At 40.2% G+C, this 25,802-nt stretch overlaps 1 protein-coding gene across 6 annotated transcripts in view; it reads right to left on the bottom strand.

The window, feature by feature from the left end:
- The window catches only part of afdna (afadin, adherens junction formation factor a), a 232,237-nt gene that overhangs the window by 101,599 nt on the left and 104,836 nt on the right, over positions 1-25,802 (bottom strand). For all 6 annotated transcript variants that reach the window (XM_072581186.1, XM_072581187.1, XM_072581189.1 and 3 more), the window contains exons 8-10: positions 23,275-23,439; positions 5,512-5,606; positions 948-1,207 (exon numbers count right to left, since the gene is read on the bottom strand). In XM_072581186.1, coding sequence (XP_072437287.1) covers positions 948-1,207; positions 5,512-5,606; positions 23,275-23,439 — 520 coding nt within the window. The remainder of the gene's footprint in view (positions 1-947; positions 1,208-5,511; positions 5,607-23,274; positions 23,440-25,802) is intronic.

Genomic DNA, 25,802 nt, shown 5'->3' with positions numbered 1-25,802 from the left:
ATATTTTTAAGACTAGGTAGATAGAATTATTGAGAAGCAATGGGTGAAAGGCTATCAGACACGCAGGAACAAAGAGTAATCAGATCATCAATTATCTTATTCAACGGTGAAACAGGTTCAAGGTGCTGAGTGGCTTATTCCTGTTCTTAATTTTTATGTTTAGGAATGAATCCCTTCTTGAGTATAGAAGTTGTACAGGACATTGGTGACACCGCACTTGGAGTATTGTGTTCAGTTTTGGTCACCTTGCTATAGGAAGGATGTTATTAAACTGGAAAGAATTACAAGGATGTTGCCAGGACTCAAGGGACTGAGTTATAGGGAAAGGTTGGACAAGCTAGGACTTTTTTCTTTACAGCATAGGACACTGAGGGGGGGATCTCACAGAAGTATTTAAGATTTCGAGAGGCATGATGGATAAGATGAATGCACTAAGTGTCTTTCCCAGGGTTGGGGAAATCAAGAACTAGAGGGTATCAGTTTAAGGTGAGAGGGGAAAGAATAAAAAGGGAACCGGAGGGGCAACTTTTTTTTAAAACACAGAGATACATATATTAAATAAGCTGCCAGCAGCAGTGGTTGAGGCGGATACATTAACAACATTGAAAAGGCATTTGGACAAATACATGAATTGGAAAGGTTTAAAAGGATATGGGCCAAGTGCAGAGAAATGGGGTTAGCATGGATGGAAACTTTGATCAGCATGAACTAGTTTGGGCAAAAGTGCCCATCTCAGTGCTACAGGACTCTGAGACTTAGCTGGATGGTTTCTTAAAATATTAAATAGATTAAAACCATGTGTAACTCTGGAGTTTTGACAGGACTCATTCTTTCCTCTCCCCCATAAGCCCTGGCCTTCCCACAGCATCACTGAACATTTTAAATACCCAAATTAAAACTTATCTACATAGCTCAGTTTAAACATTCTAAATGTAAAAATAACTTACCCAGATTTAATTCTCTGGCTCTTGACCATAGGTCCTGCATCCATGGGTCTCATGCTCACATGATTCTGAGCAGGATCCACAAACTTGAACACATGTGATGACCCAAACTGAATGTTCATGCCACTTTGCAACATGGTGGTCTCAGTGATGTGCTGGCCATCAACATATGTTTCAGCATCAAAACTGCGAGGAGTAACTGTTACTATGCCATCCATGTTAGTAAGATCACAATGATGAGGTTGAATTCCTGGACCAAAGAGCTACAAAATCAAGTAATGATTTTAAATGAATTGTAATAACTCAATTCAAAATTGTTCTCATCTCAAAAAAAATTGATGTGCTGGGTTCATAATCTACTTGTTTCTTAAAAAAAACTGCCAAGTCAATTTTACAAATTTTCTACTGACATTTTCTAGTGAAATGTACTGTATTCTTATTAGCAAAAATTACACAGCACAAAAGTGATATGCAATATTCAGACGAGAAATGCAGCAATGTTTGCAGAAAAAGTTTCAGCATTCAGTCAAAACATTAACTTGACCAAATGCAAGAATATGGACGCTGTAAATCTGAGAAAAATAGAAAATGTTAGAAATGCACAGCTGGTCAGATATGCAAGCACAAAGGCAGGGAACAAAAGTGGGGGCTGCAATGAGGAGAAAAGGGACAGTCTGTGATAGAATGGAGAACAAAAGAGATAGTAATAAGAAAGGAACGAAAAGATGGGTCTCTAGAGGATCCGTAAACAGGAGGGGTGGAATCAGCAACAGCTGAAGTCTGGAAAAAGTGGGCAGTGTGATTATGATTGAATATTGTTTAAGTCAACAGACAGTCTGAAAGGCTGTAAAGTGCTTAACTGGATAACAAGGGGACATTTCTCAAATTTACATTAAGCTTCATTGGCATTGGAGTCCAAGGACAGAAAGGTCAGAGTGAAAGCAAGGTAGAAAATGATAACAAGAGACATCTCGACAAAATCATATTTGAGGACTTGTGATCAAAAAGCAAGTTACTCATTTTTAGAAAACAAATGCAATCATTTGTGACACAAAATTAAAGGTTTTCCTGCTCAGATTCCAAATTTTCTGGCCTATATTAATAATGGCAGTGCAAAAGAATCCTGGTGTAAAGAAAAATTCTGCTTCAAATGATAATTCTAATTGAAGAGCTTTTGATCCCTTCACACGTCCTTTTAAAGTAGTATAAAGCATGTCAGGAAATGAAATTAAGTTGATTTGCGTCATTGATGCTCATTAGGTGTTGTATTGTTTAATACATTTAAGGATGCCTAAGGAACTCTCCTCCTAAAGTGACCCAAACATGATCAAGAAACCACCAGCAGGGCAAGAACATTTATGGGACAAAATTGCACCTCTTTCTTGCTTGCAAAAAGCTTTCCCCTCTTTTCTGAAACAAAATTGCAACACTGAAATTCAAATCCTGTTATCTTGTCTAAAAGCTGCACTGGGTGCTTTCACTCCAACACAATCCAGTAGCTTCTGGCATTCGTGAGGCTCTTGTTCATTTCTCATTTGTTGCTATTGGTCACTGTCATGCGCAAAGACTATAGCATTCCTACTTTCTTCTCTCCTTCATTTCAAAGGACTACTCAGGTCTGGACCTGTAACAGGAAGAACTAAAAGCCATAAGAGATGTTTGGTGAAAAGGGACACTGTTGTACTTGATACTTGCATCATCTGTTTAAATTAACCTTTTAGTTTTGAATCGAGAGCAGGCCATACGAACAAATAAACCATCAGGAAGCAGTGTTCTTTGAAGCACTGTTCGATGGCATTATTTAAAAATGGGGTGCTTAAGTTTGAAATCGAACCTTATAACATCAGTTTAAATTGTTTGCGTAGATTCTTTGAAAACAAAGTACAGGTATCACATTTCCCTGTGTAAACGGGAAATGTGACTGACTGTGTGGAGTTTGCACATTCTCTGTGTCTGCGTGGGTTTTCTCCGGGTGCTCCGGTTTCCTCCCACAGTCCAAAAACGTGCAGGTTAGGTGAATTGGCTATGCTAAATTGCCTGTAGTGTTAGGGGTAGGGGAATGGGTCTGGGTGGGTTGCGCTTCGGCAGGTCGGGGTGGACTTGTTGGGTCGAAGGGCCTGTTTCCACACTAAGTAATCTAATCTAATCTAATCTAAATAGTTGACCATCACAAAAAGCAAATCCAAAAGTCTGTAAAGCCATGTACATTTTGCAAATTAATGTACAAGAGAAACTGAAACATTAAATACACATGATCAAAAGGACTATGGAACTTCATCTGGCTGGATCAAAAACACGTCACAAATCACTCACTGTCTCAAATATTCAAGCTCGCCATTCATTTTTTTCTAGACAGACTCCATTGTTTCACTCGGTAGTGGACTTCAAACAATCATAACCCTCAGTAATAGGCTTGTCAGAGAAGTTGAAGCTCATGCAAAAGAAATCATGGTGTGATAAAAAACTGTGGAATGAACAATTGTTTTCCAATACAGTGGGGATCCCAGAAGTCGATAACTAAACTACTGCTTTTCTGGATGGATATTAATGACCCAGACTTGATGCCAAAATGTGCAGATGACAACTTTTAAGAGTACTGTAAATGGGATGGAGTACAATCATAGACATCACAAGGATAAAGTTAGGCTGGCTGATTGAGCAACAGATTAGCTAATTAAGTAAACCAAATCTGCCATGTTCTTGTAGCGTAGCTGCAGAGGATATAAATTCAGGAGGTCTCTTATGCAGCTTGCAAGAGCAGAACTGAAACTTTAAACAGAGGGAGTGTGGTGAGTAGTGAGTTAGGTGAAGGCTGGGGAGAAACTGCGTTTATTCCCCCATTTACTTACTTTCTTTGCTCAGTACAGAAGTTGGTCTATGAGTAACTGGTGGGATATTGTATTTAAGGTGCTCTATCTGAATGCATGTAGCAATTGTGAAAAGATTGAAGATTTCAATGCACAAGTTGAGGTAAATGTATATGATTTAATTCCTATTATAGTGACACAGCTACAGTGTAACTAAGTTTAGGAACTGAATACACTCGAGTGCAGAAGTAAAGGTGTCTTGCTATAATTTTGTACAGCCTTTGAGACATTTCACACTGTTATTTTGGTCTCATTACCCAAAGAGAGAAAGATATACTTGGCACAGTGGAAGCCCATTAGAAGTTTGCCGATTAATTTGTGGGATGGCAGGATTGATTTACGAGCAGAGATTGAGCATTCTAGGAACATATTCTCTCGAAGTTCGAAGAACAAAAGGTGGTCACATTGAAACTTAAATAATTTTTATGAAGTGTGTAAGATCATCCATGATCTAGAATGGCAGAGCAGACTTGAAAGGGTGAATGACCTACTCCTATTCAAATATCCTTCCATGCGTCAGATGAAATTGAATGCCAAAATGTCAAGTGTTACATTTTTATGCGAAAGATGACATGCAAGATAAAATAGCCTACAATTCCAAAGTGGGTACAGAAACAAAGGCATACAGGACTTCAGAATCAGAATAGAAAACTGGAAATTCAGGACTGGCTTCATCTGGCATTCTGAGCCAATTCTGATACTGCATTTTAGGAAAGGTATAAAAAATTTAGAAAGGATTCAGAAAAGGTTTGAGAATGGCTCCAGTTGAGACATTTAAAAATATGGATTGACTGGGGAACTCGGGGTTCTAATTAGAGAAAGTTGAGGGGGGACTCGATAGAGTAATTCAAAATCATGAAGGATCGAGAAAGTGTAAACAGTAACTGTTCCCATTGGTGGAAGGATAGATAATCAGATTACATGGATTTAGGTTAATAGCAATAGTATTAAAATTTACATCAGGGAACACTTATGCAAGTGATTAGGGATGTGGATTAAGAATTTTCTCAGCCGAAGAATTTGGCAGGTATAAAAGTGAACTTTGAATGCAGTTAGCCAGCACCAATTCAATGACGAATCAATGTCCTCCTGTGCCTTAGTCATGATTTATATTCAGAGTCATAGAGATGTACAGCATGGACACAGACCCTTCAGTCCAACCTGTCCATGCTGACCAGATATCCCAACTCAATCTAGTCCCACCTGCCAGCACCCGGCCCATATCCCTTCCTATTCATATACCCACCTAAATGCCTCTTAAATGTTGCAACTGTACCAGCCTCCACCACTTCCTCTGGCAGCTCATTCCATACATGTACCACCCTCTGCGTGAAAAAGTTGCCCCTTAGGTCTCTTTTTCTTCACGATTATTTACATACAACCTTTCACCAGCTAAGTTTCAACACCTTTCTTCTTAAATTGACCAAAAATATGCTCACATGCATCCTCAAATACTTAGGATCAACAAAAGGTCAAAGAACTTGCCACACCTGTACAACAGATTAATTTGTTTTGCTTACTTGTTCAACTGTGGTTAATCACATGACAAAGACTACTCGCATAAGAGAATAAAATGTGACAAAAAAGAATTGATATCAGCATTTTAAATTTGAAGTCTTTTCAAAAGATATGCAATAGCACTAGGTCAGTTGGGATAAAACATACAAGGACAACTATAATGTTAGAAAGTTTATTCTTACCTGGATGGAGTTCTCATCTGACTTTTCAGTGCCAACATCTGTAACATTCAGTTGTAAACGATACAGTTTTGGTTTATCTCTGGAATCTGAACCATCTGCAACATTTTGAAATAAACAGTTTAGCTTGCGTGCATCCAACTTTTAAATTTTCATATAATTTTTTGTTTTAAAATTTTGCATTTGCCATCAATTTGAAACATGAAATTATGAAAAACTAAGGTATAAACACCAGAATATCAGTTACTGAATTCAGGTTTGAAATGTCAATAGCTTCCAAGTGTCTTTTTTTAAAAATCATTGTTGGGTCTGAGAGAGCACTATTTCACAATTTGATGAAATTCTTTATTTGCCATCAAGCTATGACTGGTAACATTTATTGAATACATATCTCAAGAGTTCCTAGCTGGCAGCATACAAGTTTGCCCAGAGAAATAAGAGAGGCACCAATTGAAAGGCTTTTCAATAGGTTACTCAGGATAGTTTGTGTGTCACTGAAAGGTTTTCGGCAGTGAATGAGTTGATGAGAGGGAGAGACAGAAGCAAACTCTATTAGGAGTGCCGCTGTTAGTTACACTGCTTCCAAGATAGCTGAACTACGCAGCTTGCATGTAGGGAACTTGGAGAGAAGTTAACAGCAATTGGACGGCTAAGTGCTGCATGAACAAGTTGAGCAATTAGTGAGCACTCAGGACTCAAGAAATCCTGGACATCTGAGAAAGTGGAAATGAATTGTTAGGTGGGGCAGGTTATTTGGGCTCAAAAGAAGCCTGCAAGTCTAAATACTTTGTTACAGCTGAGAGTAAAATGGTTGAAAAGTTCACAAGCAGTATTTGCTTGAAGAAACTCAGTAAGATTGGAGTTCAGGCAAAAATCCACAGTAGGACTGGCTCAGTTAAGTAAAGATACTCTCAAGAGATTGAGAAAGAAAAAGGTAATTGACTAAATGGGAGCAGTCATTGAGGTAGTTCATAATGGAGTGACTATTAAGAGGGAGTTTTAAGGGAAGAGATTTTTAACCCCTTGTGAACTTTAATGAGATATGATTACCTACCATGACATTAAACATCTGAAGGGATCTAAGAAATCAGAGAATCTGCCTCGACAGCATTTTCTATTTGATGTGTGCTATGCAATGTTCACAGTCTCTTACCTATACTTACTATGGTCACAGAGGAATTTCCTTTTGAGAAGTTGACTAGGTTAAGTTTTAATTACTGGAAATTAGAAGAAAGTCTTATTTTAATCTTGGAAGAGTGTACACTATTTTTCTTTAGAAAAATGTAGGGGCGCTCTGCATAAGGTATTAGTTTTGCTGACTAAAGCAAAAGCAAAACCTAAGCACTTATTTTTCTCTGTGCCTCCATGGAATATCCCAAAATACTTGTTGCCATAGGACTTTTCCTTCTATACTGTAATCATACATGTTACTCTTCACACCTATTAATTTCTAGGCTGAATTGGAGGCATTTTAACTTATTAACTGTATCATTGGTCACAGCCTGTCAACTATATTCAGTTGTCAAGTAGTATAGGCCAAAAGACAAATAAGATCATAAATTGTTGGAAAGTCTAACAGATTTATAAATTAAACTTGTGCAAGATATTTAAACATGCATTCACTCATTAACAGATGCACAAGAGAAAAGGAGGTCTGTTGTGGCAGTGGTAGTGTCAACTGCCCCTGGCCAAACGATCAATGCTTGAGCCCTGCCCACCCAGATACTATGTAGTAACATGCCCCAACTGGTTGATTTGGAATATGGTTGATAGAAGATTGTATTGCTTCCTGCACTGGAAAATTATTTTTATGTACAATTATATATTTTTAAACAATTCCTAGTCACTGCTAGAATTTCAAAATGAGCAGAGAGGTAATCAAATTACAAAAGACACTAGTGGCATGCCACTAAAAAAGTCTAAATTATATTTTCAGAATTTAACCAGATCACAAAAGGAACTTTCCTTAAAAGCACTTATATCAAAATCACTTGAAAGTTCCATGATCAGTATGCCTTTCATCAACAATACTAATATGGTACACAGATGCCACCTTGGACTTTGGTCGCTAGTTTTTAATGTGCAGGATTCTAAAACAACTGACAGTTACTCCATTTACCAAATGTAACAGCTCACAACAAATATTTCAGCATATAGCAACATGGAAATTACTTTCAGTTGCAGAACTACTGCACTTAAAGTTAGGGTTTACATTTCAGATCTAATCCACATAGTATTGAGCCTGCACTAGTCAAGCTACATTTCCAGAAATGTATGTAGGCACAAAGCTAACATTTCAGTGAACTTTTAAGACATTACCATAAATTAATACAATACAATATAAAATTTCATTATAATGCAGCATTCTGGATTTTCTTTCAAACTAGTGCTTCAATATTGCATTCTAAAATTTTATGCACTGATAATTAAGACCACTTGCTCTTCTGTTCTATGACACCACTGATCTCCTAACTAAAGCACAGGTCAGGCAGCATAGTCAACGTCTCGGGCATAAGCCCTTCAATACGAATGGGGAGAGGAAAGGTGGCTGAGATAAATAGGGGGTGTGGGGCAGCATGGGTGGATGCACATGGGAGGTAATTGTGATAGGTTGGTGGGGAGGGTGAAGCAGATAGGTGGGTAAGACGACTCTACCAATATCTGCTCCCAGGAGGTTCAATTCCACTCCAGGACATCCAAGATGTCCTCCTGTTTCAAGTACTGCAATTTCTCCTCCCACGTAGTCAATACCCTCCAGCATATTTCCTCCACCTCCACCCTCAAACCCCATCCCTCCAATTGCAACAAGGATAAAACTCCCCTGGTGCTCACTTTCGACCCAAAAAACCTCCAGACAGAACACGTTACCTTCCGCCATTCTGCCACTATCTGCTTTCCACTGAGACCATTCCCTTCATGACTTCCTTGTTAGGTCCGTGTCCCCTCACCAACCCAGCCTCCACACGTGGCACTTTACCTTGCCGTCGCACAAGGTGTAAAACCTCTGCCCACACTTCCCTTCCTCAACTCCATCCAAGGCCCTAAAGGATCATTTCAAATCCGGATATTTTCCTGCACATCCACCCACCTCATCTACTGTGTCTGTTGCTCTCGATGTGGTCTCCTCTATATTGGGGAGACAAAACACCAACTTGTGGAGCAGTTCAGGGAACATCTCTGGGATATGCACCAAACAATCCCACCGCCTTCTGGCGAAGCACTTGAACTCCCCCTCCCACTCCCACTCTCCCCAAGGACATGCAAGGCCTGGGCAGCCTCCGCTGCCAAATCAAAGCCATTTACCAACTGGAGGAAGAATGTCTCATCTTCTGCCTTGGTATCCATCAACCACACGGCATTAACATCGACTTCACCAGTTTCCAAATTTCCCCTCTCCCACCTCATCCCAGATCCAATCCTCCAATTTTGCAGCACCCTCTTTACCTGTCCTACCTGCCCATCGTCGTTCCCATCTATCCACTCCACCCTGCCCATCACAATCACACCCACCTGCATCCACCTATTGCCTTCTCACCAACCTAACCCACCTCCCCTCCCCAGCACCATCCCCACATTTATCTCTCAACCCCCTTCCCCCTCAACATTCCTGATGAAGGGCTTATGCCCAAAACATTGATTCTCCTGCTCCTTGAATGCTGCCTGATTGCTGTGCTTTTCCAGTACCACACTTTCCAAAACATGTCGAACTTATTAAAATTCCAAATCAGACCAGCAGCTGCATACATCTACCACTAGATGGAGCTTTAAAACCTCAATTATGAGGCATTTGGAAAATTCAGTTTAGATTAGATTCCCTACAATGTGGAAACAGGCCCTTTGGCCCAACGAGTCCATACTAACCCACCAAAGTGTAACCCACCTAAACCCATTTCCCTCCGACTAATGCACCTAACACTATGGGCAATTTAGCATGGCCAATTCACCTAGCCTGCACAGCTTTGGACTGTGGGAGGAAATCTGAGCACTCGGAGGAAACCCATGCAGACACAGGGAGAATGTGCAAACTCCACACAGACAGTCACCCGAGGATGGAATCGAACCTGGGACGCTGGTGCTGCGAGGCTGTAGTGCTAACCACTGAGCCATCGCATTTCACTACGCAAAGTCAAAATAGATTTACAGGTAATTCTCCTTTGTAAACACAATTTGGGAGACCTTGAAGTTCAGGTGCACAGTTCTCTGAAAGTCGAGTCATAGGTAGACAGGGCAGTGAAGGCAGCTTTTGGCGCACTGGTCTTCATTATCAGTATACTGAATATAGAAGCTGGGAAGTTATGCTGCAGTTGTACAAGATGTTGGTGAGGCCACACTTCGAATATTGTATTCAGTTTTGGTCACCTTGCTATAGGAAGAATGTTATTAAATTGGAAAGAATGCAAAAGAAACTTACAAGGATGCTGCCAGGATTCAGTGGACTGAGCTATAGCGAGAGATTGGACAAATTAGGACTTTTTAGAGCATAGGAGATTGAGGAGGAAACTTACAGAAGTGTACAAGACCATGAGAGGCATGGATAGGATGAATGCACTCAATCTTTTTGCCAGGTTTGAGGTTTTGCCAGGTTTGGGGAATTGAGGACTAGAAGGCATCAGTTTAAGTTTAGAGGAAAAAGAATAAAAGGCAACCGGAGGGGCAACTATTTTTTTTGCACAGAGGGTGGTACACATACAGAATGAGCTGCCAGCGGAAGTAATTGAGGTGGGTACATTTGCAAAATTTAAAAGGTATTTGGACCCTTACAACAGTATCACAATGTTCACTCCCACCACTGCCTCATATGAGCTAACTGCCGCACATTCCAGTATCAGATGTGCTTCAAGTCAAAAATAACCTAAAATGAACAAAAGGTAAAGAAAAGAAAATTAAGGTAATTCCAGGGACTGTATAATTTACCCAGTCCGTCAACTCCATACATCCCCAATTTTACTCATCTCATGACTGAAAGGCACTTATGATCTAGCAAGCTGAAAAACACAGCAATGGCTCACAGTAAATACTTAACACTTCTTGGAGCTCAACATTTATTTTGACTAATCCATGTATCATACAAATATGATTTCTAACTTATGTATCCTGGATAAAAGTACTTAAAGGAGTGGATAAAGAACAAAAAAAAGCACTCAAAGTGCAGAAAACCTGAAAAGGAGTCTAAAGTGTATATAGATGAAATTGAAAGGAAAGCAAAGAGAACATGGAAAAGGACTGATATGTAAAATGAAGGAAAACCAAGTAATTTAATAAACACACAAGAGCAATAGATAACTAAAGGGCACAGTATATTTGGGCCAAAGGGTAACCTGTGGGAAGCTGCAGATGTTGGTTTGGTTCTTAATGAAGTCCCTGTGCTTGTTTTACAAAAGGAACAAAAGAGACATTGTAATGAACAAAATGAAATGTGCACTATTAACCAAAATTAAAACAAGAATACTAAGGGATTTAACATCTTTGAAAGTGGATAAACACACAGACCCAGATGAAATGTATCTGGGTCTACTAGAAAAAGCGAAAGATTTCCAAGAACTAGTAAAGTCTTCGATAATAATTTCACAATCTTCTGGTTACAGATATGGTGCCAAAGTACAGAGAGTCTGCATTTGAAATGGTTTAGTTAAGTATAGGCCAATCAGCCTAACCTTGATGGTTGAAGTTACTAAAAGAAAAGGCTAGAGACAGGATAAATTCTTAGTTTGAAAGACATTAGCCAAAGAGAATCAGCACTGATTTGTGAAGGCAAGTTCGTAATTAATTAAAGAGACTCACAATTATGAGCTGCTGGCAGGGTCAGTCAAAGACAGCATATTTGATATAATTTGCAGTACGGTGGCACAGTGGTTAGCACTGCTGCCTCACAGTGCCAGGGACCCAGTTTCTTTCCAGCCTCAGGCGACTGTGTGGAGTTTGCACATTCTCCCAGTGTCTGCATGGTTTTCCTCCAGATGCTCCGGTTTCCTCCCACAATCCAAAGATGTGCAGGTTAGGTGAATTGCTCATGCTAAATTGCCCATAGTGTTCAAGGATGTGTAGTGAGGGGTAAATATATGATAATAGGGTAGGGGAATGGGTCTGGGTGGGTTACTCTTCAGAGGGTTGGTGTGGACTTGTTGGGCTGAAGGGCCTGTTTCCACACTGTAGGGATTCTATGAAAGCAAGGGTTAAATTGTCACAAAATTAAACAGCCATAGGATCTAAAGCAGTGTAACAACTTGAATTCAGAGACAGGAAGCAAATGCCTAATAGTTGATAGGTGCTTTTGCAGCTCAAAGGCTATATTCAATGAGATTTCTGCAGGCGCAGTATACTCGATCCCTTGCTTTTTGTAGGATATAACAAGGATTTGGACTTGAATGTAGGGATAGAATTTTTAAAATTTGCATATGCCACAAAAGAACAGTTGCAGTTGATAATGAAGGAAGTAAAAGGTAGAAATGGACTGATCAGGTGAGTTAGAGTGGCAATGGGAGTTAAATCCAATTGTGTGAAATACCACATTTAACAAAGGTTAACAAAGCAAGAAGATATAAAGTAAATGATATGATGCTAAGAATTATAGCAGAGCAGAGGAACCTTGGAGTGAATGACCCAAAGATCCCTGAAAGTGGCTGGAAAGTTTACTTCATTACCTAAAGTGTACAGCATCTGAACTGGAAGTTTATGTTAGAACTACTTAAACCGCAACTGGATTACTGTTTGAGGTCTGGTTACCATATCATAGGAAAGATGCAGCTGTACTAGTGTGTGTATTTGGACTGAAGATTGTAGCTACTTTAACTTCATAAGACATAGCAGCTGAAGGGTATCATTCAGCTCATCAAGTCTGCTCTGTCACTCGGTGAGGTCATGGCTAATCTGAATTCTCAACACCACTTTCCTGCCATATCCTTGCAATCCTCAATTCCCATACTGATTAGAAATCTGTGCACCTCAGCCTTGAGGAGTATTCTTTATAACCCAATTGTGACACATCTCTGTGGTAAAGAATTCTTCAGAATAATGAGAATAAAAACAAATTCCTAATCTGTCTGAAATAGGTGACTCCAAACTCTGAGATTATGCCCACTCGTTCTATATTTTTGCATAAGGATAAACAACTTCATGGTATCTACCCTGTAAGCTCCCCAAGAATCTTGTATGTTTCATTTTAAATTCTGATGAACACAAGACCAACCTACTCAAAACTCTGACAAGAAAACCCCTCCTTACCTGGGATTAACACAGTAAACCTTCTGAAGACTGCCTCCAGTGACAGTACCTCTTTCCTTTGTTAAGGGGACCAAAACTATTCATAATATCTTGGGTGTTGTGACAATACTGTGGCTTTAAGACATGCGCTTTGTCCTTGTTTCTTTGAGAGGGAGATTGGAGGAACAGATGCTGAGCAGTCTACGAGAAGATAAACAACTTGTGAATGCTTTGGGTTTCGTTTCACAAAGTTGCAATGAAGCAGCCTGAATGGTTGTGGTCAAGCTCCCACCGAGAGAACCAGGCATTTTAGTTTTTTCAATATCAGTTGCTGTTGGGGTCAGGTGGTGAAAGCTATTCTTTTCACACTCTCGGTTACAGCCAAAAGCTGGAGGTTCTCTGCCTGCTGTGAGAGCTACATGCGAGACAAATCAGTTTTCTGAAATTGTCTTTTGCCAGGGATGAGTTTATGGGATATTATTAAATTGGAATAGTTAATTAGTTATAGTTGCAGCATCCATAATTCTTAAGTTTTCTAATAGTCATTCCAATTCCTTCCTTTTGTTGTATTTTAACTATAGTTGATGAACAAAGTGGGCTTTCCTTTAAATCCAGTAGTTTGCATCTGGAACTCAATACCTTACAATTATCTTTAAAAGAAGAAAATGTTGGGATCTAGACTATGTTCTGAATATTTTGAGAGGTTTGGTCTGGTTCACAACAGTGTGGCTCAACTAGTACCTTTTATAGTTTTTACAAGACTTCCCTAATTTTGTCGTCATAAATTCCTGATGACGGGCTTACGTCCGAAACATCGACTGCCCTGTTCCTCAGATGCTTTCTGATCTGCTGTGCTTTTCCAGTATCACACTTTTCGACTGACTCTCTAGCATCTGCAGTCCTCACTTTCTTAGTTCCCTAAATTTATTGCAAATGAAACAAATAAAAACATATTGCTTGCCTTCCCTCCTGCCTGATTAATGCAGGCGCAAGGATTTTGAGATTCATGCACAATGGACCCCCAAATCCCTTTGATACAGCTTTCTGCATTTAAATGACATTCAGCTCCTTTATTTTCTTTCCCAAGTTCATAACCTCATTCTCCCAAGTTATATTCCAAGTTATTACCCATTTACTTTATCTGTCTACTTCCTTCTGGAGACTCGGTCATCCTCAACTTGCCTTCTCAATCTATTTTGGCAAAAGTACACACACATTCCTCATCCAACACATTAATATTAGAAATAATTGGGGTCCCAGCACTAATCACAGGTTGCCGTCTTGAAAATGCCTGCCTTATTGCAAGTCTGTCTTCTACTAAATAATCAATTCTCTAACCACAAACTATACTAACCCCAACACCTTAACTTTTAAATTAAATAGTCTAACATGTGGCACCTTAATGAATATCTTTTAGAACTCTAAATACATTACAGGGGAACCTCTAGTATCCAAACAAGATGGACGGGCACTTTTTCATTCGGGTAATCGATTATTCAGTTAATTAATTAAATGACTTTCCTCTGAGGCTCTGAGTTTTTAAAGTCTGCTCCCCATTCAGGAGACTGCAGAACCACAGCGTGCGACCCCTTACCCCTACCCACCCTCATCCAATACTACCCCTGCTCCCCACCGCCGTCCAACACTGCCCCCGCCCTGATCTCTCCTTCTGGCACTGCCCCTGCCCAGATATCTCCTTCCGGCACTGCCCCTGCACCCTCTCCGGGGCAGCTGGACTGCACACCAACAATAAGACTACTGCTGCTGGTGCCTTTGTGGGGTAAGTCTCCAAATAGCACGAGCACACATTTTGCTGCACCTTTTTGACAGGTTCCACCACTGCCCTGTACAGGACAATGTTGGTCAGATTATCTGGGGGGGGGTGTGGTGGTGGTGGTTTAGGGTACATCCCTCTGTAGAACCCCAGGGAAAGTGAGAGGGGAGAGAGAAAGAACAGGAGGTCAGTCATTTGGAGACTGTGCCATTTTAATCACTGTAAACAAAAAACGCAATCACTGCTGGAAACACGTCTTTCATGTAATGTTCCCATTGGGACCGTAAGAACTCCTTCGGATAATCCAATTTTCGGATTATTGAGGTTCCTCTGTACATTGAATTGCATCCCTTTTCCTCAAACGATTTGAGTAAATTTGTTAGATATGATTCCTATTCATGAAGCCATGCTGAGTCTGCTTGATCATGTTATGCATTTCTAATTAAAAACTAAGAACGTGGGGGGGGATCCAAGATGGCGGCGACCCAATAAGTCTGAGTCTATAGTGCTCCTCCCAAGACTTAGGCAAAGTGGGTCACCCGCCTCCACCACACACACTAAATCATTCAAAATAGTTTTTACTTAATGTAATTAGTTTCTTAGTACTGAATTTAAACAATTTAATCTCCAGTAAAAATGACTAAAGGAAAGGGAGCCCGCAGTTCTCAGCAGGCAGGAACCCCTCTCCAACTCTCCCCAGCTACAGTAGAGGTGTCTGCAGCCGCCCCGGGGAACTTACCTACTGTGGCGAGCCTCATGGAAATCATCTCTAAACTCAATGCGAAGATCGATGCCTTCATCGAAGAGTCCCGGAGCCGATGGGACTCACTCTCGGCCGTGCTACAAAAGCACAACCAAGACATCAAGGAAATTGAGCGCCGAGTCGGAGGGGCGGAGCTGAAGGCTGCGACCTCCGAGACAATAGCAGAATCGGCCGTGAATCGGGTCCGGACTCTCGAACAGCGAGTCCGGACCTTAGAGAATCACATTGACGACCTCGAGAATAGAGGTCGTCGAAAAAATATTCGTTTGCTGGGCCTTCCCGAATGGGAAGAGGAAGGCCAGCTTACAGGGTTTCTCGAACAGTGGCTTCCACAGCTTTTAAATCTGAAGGCTGGATCAGGCTAGGTAAGGGTGGAATGGGCCTGGCTCGAATCCAGGGCCCCCGCCCGGTCCTGTTCCGGCTGCAGAGCTATAAGGAGAGGCAGATGCTCTTAGAAGCTTCCATAAATCTTGGGAAAGATCCCCAAACCATGATTTATAAAGGATCCAAGATTATGTTATTCCAGGACTTTTCCCCAGCTCTGGTCCAAAAGAGGAAGGCGTTTGATGAAGCGAACTGTTTAAGGGACTTAAATATTCAGTACTCCTTGTGCTACCCAGCGACGCTACGCTTTAACCATGAAGGGTCCATGTATAACTTCGGATTGCCGGAAAAGGCCAAGGAATTTTTGGACTCTCTTAGATAAATTAAGTTAATTGATGTTGTTTTGCTCTCCCCCCACTCCGGTTGACGTTCCTTTTTTTTAATATTAATCCCTTTTTTTAACCTTACTGTTTAATATTATCTTCGGGGGGTGGGGAGAGGGATTTATTTATTTGTTCTCTACTTAGTGATTTTCTGCCCCCTTTTTTTATATATATAGGCCGGGGGGGTCTAATAATGTTGGTGGGGGGAAGGTGGTTACCTTATTCTATTTTATTTCTGCCTTTAGGAGCGGGGTTGTTTTCCCCTGTTATTTTGTATTATTACATTTAATTATTACTTGTCGAGGCTGTAATTTTATAGTTATATATGTTTATACATGGTATTAACATTACCAAATATATCCAGGTGTTGGTGTGGATGGGGAGGGAGGGGTAGGGTACTCACTGTTAACTCTAGCTCTGTAGTATATTTGAATTTTCTTCATTCTGTTGAGGAGCGCCTGGGTCAAGGATGGGGCCCTGGTTGGGTGAGGATACGATGGACTTTTGGAAAGGAAGTGATACCCTTTGGGAACAAGGGGGAAAATCTCCATTTAAATATGTTTTACATTTGTTTTATTTAGAAATAGTTTTTTTATTATACTGTTGTGAGTGTATTAGAGAGCCTTTATTTTTGAGAATTTTATATGCTCTATGCTCAGGATGTTCTGGATAGGGTTTCCCCTCCCGAGAGGTCTCGGATTTGCCCGGACGATCATGGTTGATCAGTCGGTTAAGTGGTGCACCTGGAATGTCAAGGGGAGTAATTCACCAGTCAAAAGGAAGAAAATATTATCAAACCTCAAGAAAGAAAGGGTTGATATAGCTCTCCTAGAGGAGACACACTTATTGGATAAAAAATACTTGAAATTACAACAGGGTGGATTTGATCAGGCCTTTTTTTTCTTCTTTCAGCTCAAAAAGCAGGGGAGTTGTTATTCTTATTCGGAAAATTTTCCCTTTCAAAATCCTAAATCAGATAAAAGACGAATCTGGATGATATATTCTGATTAAAGCCCTTATAAATGGAGACGAATATGGGATCTTAAATTTATATTGCCCCCCTTTTAAATTTATAACGAAAGCCTTCTCAAAATTGATGGCTCTCAGTGCTAGTCACATAATTATAGGGGGAGATTTTAATTGTATTATGGATCCAGAAATAGATAGGATTCCCAAGAGTACTGCAGGAGTATCTCCCAGATATAGACAATTGATGGATTTGAACAAAGAATTAGGACTAGAAGATGTATGGAGATGCCTTCATCCACAGGGCAGAGATTTTTCTTTTTACTCCAATCCACATAAATGCCATACCAGAATAGATATGTTTTTTGCCCCCTTGATTTTTTAAAATTCCATATCATCCTGTAAAATAGGCAGTATAGCAATTTCCGATCACGCTGCTGTATATATGGAAATCAAGGCGAGGAACAATGAGACATCCCCCTGGCATTGGCGTATGGACCCCTTCCTGATGAAAGATAGTAAATTTGTAAAGTACTTCTCTCAAGAATTTAAAACTTTTTTTTTAGAAATTAATTTAGGTATGGCTAGCAATCCATCAATGATGTGGGAGACCATCAAAGCTTATGCGTGAGGTTTGATCATTTCATACTCAGCGACCCAGAAAAAATTAAAGGGAGAACAACAGCATCTGCTCGAAGCTCGCTGAAAACCGGCTGAAACAGCATATGCTGACAGACCCTCTATTATCAAATTACGAAGGATTACGGCCCTTGGGACAGCTCTAAACACCACGCTTACCCAAACGGCTAAGAGGGAAATATTATTTGCAAAACAAAGGTTATATGAATTTGGCAATAAACCTGGTAGATACTTAGCATTTCTCGCAAAGAAAAAGAAGGCCCCTCAAACTATCACGTCTACCAAGGAAAGTAAGGGTATTCTGACTCATGATTATCAAAGGATTAATGCAATCTTTAGAAAATTTTATTCTGATTTATATAAAGCGCAGGATTGTGAAGACATGACTAGGAGGATGCAGTCATTATTTAAAAACCTGGCCTTTCCGGACCTAACTCCAGAACAGGTATTGGTCTTGAATACTCCCCTAACAATCCAAGAAATACTTGACGCAATCGGGCAACGTCAGAGCGGTAAGGCTCCTGGCCCAGATGGCTTTCAAGCTGAATTCTATAAAGAATTTACAGGAATATTGGCTGGTCCACTTATGGACATGTATAACTACGCATACAGTCAGGGCTGTCTCCCGCCTTCGCTGAAAGAGGTGAATATCTCTCATCCTCAAAAAAGGAAAGGACCCAGAAAATTGCGCGTCATATAGACCAATATCCTTGCTAAATGTAGATTTTAAAATCCTCTCTAAAATGTTAGCATAGAGGCTAGAAGGGGTATTGCCACATATCATAAAGGAGGATCAGACGGGGTTTATTAAGGGCTGTAGATCATCCAATAATGTTAGAAGGGTTTTGAATGTGATTCAAGCCTGCCATTAGGGAAAGATAACAGGAGTAGTAGTCTCGTTAGACACAGAAAAGGCATTCGACAGGGTTGAATGGTCATATTTGTTTTACACATTGGAAAGGTTTGGCGTTGGAAAAGTGTTTACCAAATGGGTCTCAACACTGTAAAGTGATCCCAAAGCAGTTGTGATTACCTATGGATTAGGCTCGGATAGCTTCAGTGTAGATAGGGGCTGCCATCAGGGATGTCCTCTTTTGCCATTGTTATTTAAGCTAATAAGTGAGTCACTAGCAGAAGCTATACAGGCTGACCCTAATATAATGGGCCCCGAGGATTGGTATAGGTAAACATAAAATTACCCTTTATGCAGATGATGTTCTTCTATTTCTCAGTAATCCTTTGATGTCCATGCCTTGCTTAATCCAAGTTATTAATACATTTAGTGTATTTTCAGGCTACAAAATTAATTTCTCAAAATCAGAAGCTATGCCAATGGGTGGCCTTACTAGTATATCCCACTTATTGGATGGATCCCAGTTTCCCTTTTGGTGGTCCCTGGAGGGTTTCTTATATGTAGGCATTTTTATTATCCCAGTATTTGGTCAGTTATACAAGGCTAACTTTGTGCATTTACTGGAAAGGATAAGGCAGGACCTCTAGCGATGGAGAGACCTTCCAATTTCCTGGCTGGGTAGGATAGCACTAATTAAAATGAAGGTCCTACCCCATCTCCTATATCCTTTGAGGATGCTTCCAGTGATGCTGCCGAGGCTGGCACTACGTAAATTATATGGCTGGTTGGATTCCTTTATCTAGAATCATAGATGGCCCCTTATTAAGCTGAAGAAGCTACAGCTTCCACAGGCAAGGGGAGGATTGGATTTCCCAGATTTTAGGAAATATCAGTTAAGTTCCCTATTAAGTTACATAGCCAATTGGGTCTTGTCTGACCCGCAATCAATCTGGCTGGACATCGAGGCTTCTCAAGTAAAATGCCCACTTATTAACCTTTTATTTTCAGACGAGGAAAATCATTACGGATCAATGTAAAAACCCTATAATACTAAACACAATTAAAGCTTGGAATTTAGTACGGCAAAATGAGGGCAACTCACACAAAACATCCCCCTATGCCCCGATAGTGGGAGCAGGGGGATTTCAACCAGGACTTACAGATGCCACTTTCAAACTCTGGAGATCCAGGGGTATCTCACGTTTTAGGGGATCTGTTTAAAGGGGTCCTGATGGCTTTTGAACAGCTGTGTCAGAAGTTTGGATTATCTAATGGAGACCTCTTTCAATACTTCCAAATTCGAGATTATATACAGAAGGCGACTACGTTATTAGATAGTCTTTATAAATCAGATAGAGAACATAGAGTGCTATGGCCAATGGGGGTACCTTCTGTCAGCACTATTTATCATTTATTACATGATGAAGTATCCAGAGATATGGACAATCTGCTTAAAACATGGGATCAGGATTTGGGACTAGAAATCTCTATAGAAACGTGGAATGACATTTGGGAAAACACCAGAAGAATCACCATCTGCAACAGAACTCAGGCCATTCAGTTGAAGATACTTCATAGGGCCCATATAGCACGGGACCAATTGGCAAAATTTAAGGCAGGAGCATCTCTGATGTGTCCCAAATGTAAAATAGAGGTGGACACTCTTGTATGTTGCTTATGGACCGGTCATAAGATCCGTACATATTGGACTAAAGTAGCAAGTGCTCTGACAGAAATCTTAGGAACGGAAATTAGAGGGCACCCTGTATCTCTCCTTTTGGGCTTTTTCAACTTACCCTCCCTGGATATGCACATGAAGAGACTATTTTCTATTCTCTCTTTCTGTGCTAAGAAAAATATTTTGGTAAACTGGGTGGCTGAGGGCCCCCCTGGACTTTCGAATTGGCACAGATTAATTATGGAATGTATTCCCCTTGACTTCCTTACAAATATGGTGCACCAAAAGACCGCATTATTCCATAAAATATGGCAGCCCTTCTTGAATTACATAAACATAGATATTTCAGCCATCCTAACAAGGGCTTTTATTTAATGGAGATGGCGAACCTAGCTGGTCCGGGGCCCCTTGGGAGAGGTATCCCGCATGAATACGGGTTTTGTTACGATTTGATGTTCATACATTCCGAGCACGTATCTCACAACCCAATTTGTGCGTTATCTGTCAGTTTTTTCTTTTCTCTTCTTTGAGAAATGTAAGAGACTTAATTAATACACTCTGGTTAGTTGTAGGTTAGATTAGTAGTTAGGAGAAAGTGAGGACTGCAGATACTGGAGATCAGAGCTGAAAATGTGTTGCTGGAAAAGCACAGCAGGTCAGGCAGCATCCAAGGAGCAGGAGAATCAATGTTTCATTTCCTGAAGAAGAGCTCATGCCCGAAACATCGATTCTCCTGCTCCTTGGATGCTGCCTGATCTGCTGCGCTTGATTAGTAGTTAGTTGAGTTTTGTTTTTTTTTTCCTCTCGGTATTTCTTTTTGTTTGACAAATTTTGGTTATTATTTAATATTTAATTGTATATCGATGTTAAAACTTGGGGATTTTTAAAATTTGTAAACTTGTAAAAATGTTAAATTTTTAACAAAAAATCTATTAAAAAAACTAAGAACGTAACTAGGAGCAGGAGGAGGCAATTCAGCCCTTCAAACCTTCTTTGCCATTTTATATGATCATGTCTGATCTAATCTTGGACTCGACCAAGATATACAGAAACACAGATATACATCCACAGGAACCCCATTATCCATAATACTCCTTAAATCTTCAAAGAACTCTCACAAATTAGTCAAACAAATTAGTTTAACCTTCATAAAACCATGCTGACTTTGATGGATTGTATTTATGACTTTCCAAATGCCCTGTTACTGCTTCCTCTGTATAGAATTCTAACAATTTCTTAACTATACACGCTAAACTAATTGGTCGATAGTTTTCTAACTTCGGTCTTTGGCTTTTTTTTTGAAGAGCATGGAAACAGACCCTTCGGTCCAACCCGTCCATACTGACCAGACATCCTATTTTAATCTAGTCCCATTTGCCAGCATTTGGCTCATATTCCTCTAAACTCTTCCTATTCATATACCCATCCAGATGCCTTTTATATGTTCTAATTGTACCAGTCTCCACCACTTCTTCCAGCAGCTCATTCCATACACATAGCACCCTGTGTGAAGTTGCTCCTTATGTTCCTTTTAAAGGCCCTTTCACCCTAAGCCCATGCCCTCTAGTTCTGGACTCCCCCACCCTGAATAAAAGACCTTGTCTATTTACCCTATCCATGCCCCTCGTGATTTTATAAACCTCAGAGGGTTAACCCTCAGCCCCCGACACTCCAGAGAAAACAGCACAAGCCAATTCAACCTCTCCCTATAGCTCAAACTTTCGAACCCTGGTAACATCCTCGTAGATCTGCACTGAACCCTTTCAATTTTCATAACCTCTTTCCAATATTAGTTTTTTTCAAAAAAAATCCACTGGAACCTTATCAGCATTCAGCAAATTTTGGAATATTATAAGTCAACAGAGACACTATCTTTACTGCCACCTACTTTATGTCCCTGGGATAAAGGCCAACAGGCCCTGGTGTCTTGTTTGCGTTCATTCCAAAAGATTGCTCTGTACTTTACCCCTGATGACTATTGTTCCTCCCTTTCTAAAATCTCTGCATTACCTGCTCCTATAGGCATGGTACGATTATAGTCAACTGTGAAAGCTAAATCAATATTTTAAGTTTGCCGTGTGCTCCCCCCTGTTAACTCCTCAGTCACACCTTCCAAGGGGTCAACAGAAGCTTTTGCTATCAATCAGTTTTCTCCCATTTTAGCATTTCCCTTTTTATGACTTCTTAAAGAAACCGTTCGGTGAGATTTAAAAGTTTCCAATCCTCCAGCTTGCCACTTGCCTTTGTGATATAGATTTTGTCTTCATATTATCTTAACCTTCTTTATTTAGATACAGGTGCCTTCCCATTCCCCTCTTACAATCTTTCTTCTTTTCTGAAATATATTTTACTTGGAAGCAATCGAGTATCTCCTTAAACATTTGTGTTTAAGCTTATCAGTGACATACCATTCGGGCCAGATTTGTCCTCATGACTATGTAATTAAGTTTAACTTCATTACATCCTTTATAACATACTCTAACATCTTGTCAATAACACGTATCTTTGCCTACAGTTACTTGGGTTATCTCCTTCCTTAGATGATTAGTATCAGAGCATCCACCATATCTCGCTCCTTGCTTTAATGATCGTCAACGCAATCCATCTGGTGCCAGAGATTTTAATCAACCTTTAGTCTCATTAACTTACCTGTACTTTTCCTCTAGTATAGTTATTGCATTTAATCCCTTGATTATTTAATATTTTTAGAACTGCAATAGTGTCTTCCATCATGAAGACTGGTGCAAAATATTTATTCATCTCCTTTGCCATTTACTGATTTCCCCATTACTATTTCCTCAGCCGCTTCTACTCATTTTGGTCTGCCTCTTCACTTTTATACATTCGAAGCAGCTCTTGCCGTCTTTCATTATATTTCTTGACAGTTTACCTTCAAACTTAATTTTGGCAATCTTTTCTTGATTTCATTGTTGCAATGGTCATACTTCTGAATAATGAAAATTTTAAAACTGCAGTACTATTGGTTAACACTAATAAAAAAGATAAAAAACATGTTTTGTACAACTACTGGAGTATGGGATTCTGATTTCAAAGATTTCTTCAACAGTACTAATGGAAACAAAGCTTCAGAAGAAGAAAAATAGATAAAACAAGGATTAAAATAAAACAGAACTTAATGTATGCAACAAAAACTTTAAACACCTAATACTATGCTATATAACTTACCAGGACTCAGTTCAACAAGGTATGGCAGTTTCTCAGGAGGCAACGAAGAACCATAGCCTGAATTATCATTCCTTTCTTTTCCTTTTGGTAACCTCCCATCTTGTTTCCTTACATTCTTTGGGATATGTTCAGATGGCCGTTTCTTTAACTGAAAAACCAAAGTACCTACAAAAAAAAAATCAAAGGACATGGAAACGATTAGGTCATAATCAGAATATTAGTACGTAGTCTTAGTTTTTTAAAATGAAAAAAAAACAGGAATTGAGGTTTATCTGCACAGAACTTTAAAGCTGATAAGGCAGGTACAGAATGTAAATTCAGGACTACCAAACCCTTGGCTTTGTAAATAACTGATGCATATGATACCATACCTTCCTCCTCTTTGATGAACCTTGGTAAAACACTGACGCAGTGACAACTGAAGTATTATACACAATTTTGGAGACTGCAGAAATACTACAGATTCATGATAAAAGTACCAATTATTGCCATATCTAATCTTAGCTCAAAGTATCTGCAATGCCTGTCAACCCTCCTCCACCTTTCTCCCCCCCCCCCCCCCCCCCCAGTTAGCACTGCCAAAGCGTGCATGTGCTATAGTGGGGGACAAATCTGGGCACCTGAAGTGCACATGCATGCACAATGAAAGTGTAGCTACACAAAAAAGTAAAAAAATGAAGTGGCACTAAATTTCAAAAAAGCTTTTGTAGAATGAAGTACATACGGCATACAACAGTTTTGTGGAAATAAATCTGAATCCCTATAGGTGGAAGTAAGCCATTTGCCCCAACAAGTCCACACTAACACCCCAAAGAGCATCGCACCCAGGCACACCCCCAGCCTACTCCCATAACCCTGTATTGTCTATGGCTAACCCACCTAGCCTGCACATTCCTGGACAGAATGGGTAATTTAGCATGGCCAGTCCACCCTACCTTTACAACTTTGGACCATGGGAGGAAACTGTAGCACCCAGGGGAAAGTCATGCAGATACAGTGATAATGTGTAAATTCCACACAGACAGTTGTTCAAAGGCTAGAAGTGAACCCAGGTCCCTGGCACTAAGGGCACTACAACCTCACTGCTTCATCCGATCCAGCAAAATTGGTAACGCAAACATGATCTATTCCATAATACCATACAAAAATCATGTTGCTACATCTGGACAAATTCTCCAATGTTACCACATTCATAAGTCAATCAACTCCAGCAGATCAAGAATTTGAAAGCTACCCCTTTGACATTACTCTCTCAAACATCTTTTTCTTGATAATCGGAATTCTTAGTTGCCTTAAGTACAAAAGGTGACTGTGGATTTTCCCTGAAGACAACTAAACACAAGAAAGTTCAAACATGCAGGCAACCACTGGAGAAAAGTCAACCCTGACCCCAAAGCAAGTAAATGAAGAGATTAGATGAGTGGCAGCTCCTTCAATTACAGACACTAATGTGGCTATCAACATCAAACATAGAAGAGAAACAGATGTGACTAGCAAGGTAAGAAAGGAGGAAAGGAAATTAGTGAGCTGCCATAGAGCTATTTTGCCACAGTGTCCAAAATTTTTGTGTGTATCCTAGCTGGGGGGAGGGTGATGCTTCAAGTCTGTGCTGACTCGTGCAATGTCTTCTGCACAGAGTTCTTTTGCCAAAGAGCTAAAAGAGAAAGGCTGCAAGGAAAGGAAAATATTTCATGGGAGTACAGGTTGGAGATAGATCGCACGGCAGTCTGGGGAGAAGAAGAAACTATGAAGGGGTAGTGAGGGAGAGGGAGAAGCTGGAAGAAAATCATGGGGCATGAAATGGTGGGATTAGGGAGGCTGCAGGAGAGGGAAGGGGAGAGAAGCCAAAAAAAGGGGAAGGTGCTTGAATGCACCATACATTTAATATTGCATCCTGTGTAGCTGAGTGAACAAGCATGTTGGGGAAATCTAAAAAAGACATTTCTTATCTTTAAGAAATCTCCTGATCGAAGAATTGCACCTGTTAAGTGTAATGTTTATTTCCTGATTTTCTGACTACTCAAATCCATGGTCTATACAATCTAGAACAAGAGCAGCAGACAAAGGGGAACTTGTTGATGGCATTCCTTCCAATTCCCACAACATCTGACTTAGAAATGAATTGCCTTTCCTTAAATGCTGTAACTCCTTTCTGAATAACACTTTGGCTGTACATCTATGACAAAGACTAGAGTGGTTGAAGGAGGTGGCTTTATACCATCTTCAGGATGGTTAGGAATGGGTAACACATGTTGACTGTTCCAGTGATGCTGTCATTATCACAAATTGAGATATTTTACCAAGATATTTATTCAGTTGCTGTTAATAATTTGTCATTTATCTCAAGAGGGTTGGAATATAAAAGCACTGTTGTGTTACTGAGACTTTATACAGCTCTGGTTAGGCCCCATTTGGAGTAGTGTGCCCAGTTTTGGTCCCCACACCTCAGGAAGGACAAACCGGCACTGGAGCATGTCCAGCGGAGATTCACACGGATGATCCCTGGAATGGTAGGTCTAACATACGAG

Source organism: Chiloscyllium punctatum, chromosome 11, assembly GCF_047496795.1.
Source record: "Chiloscyllium punctatum isolate Juve2018m chromosome 11, sChiPun1.3, whole genome shotgun sequence".
Taxonomy (NCBI): Eukaryota; Metazoa; Chordata; class Chondrichthyes; order Orectolobiformes; family Hemiscylliidae; genus Chiloscyllium; species Chiloscyllium punctatum.
This window is presented reverse-complemented; position numbering and strand designations above follow the sequence as displayed.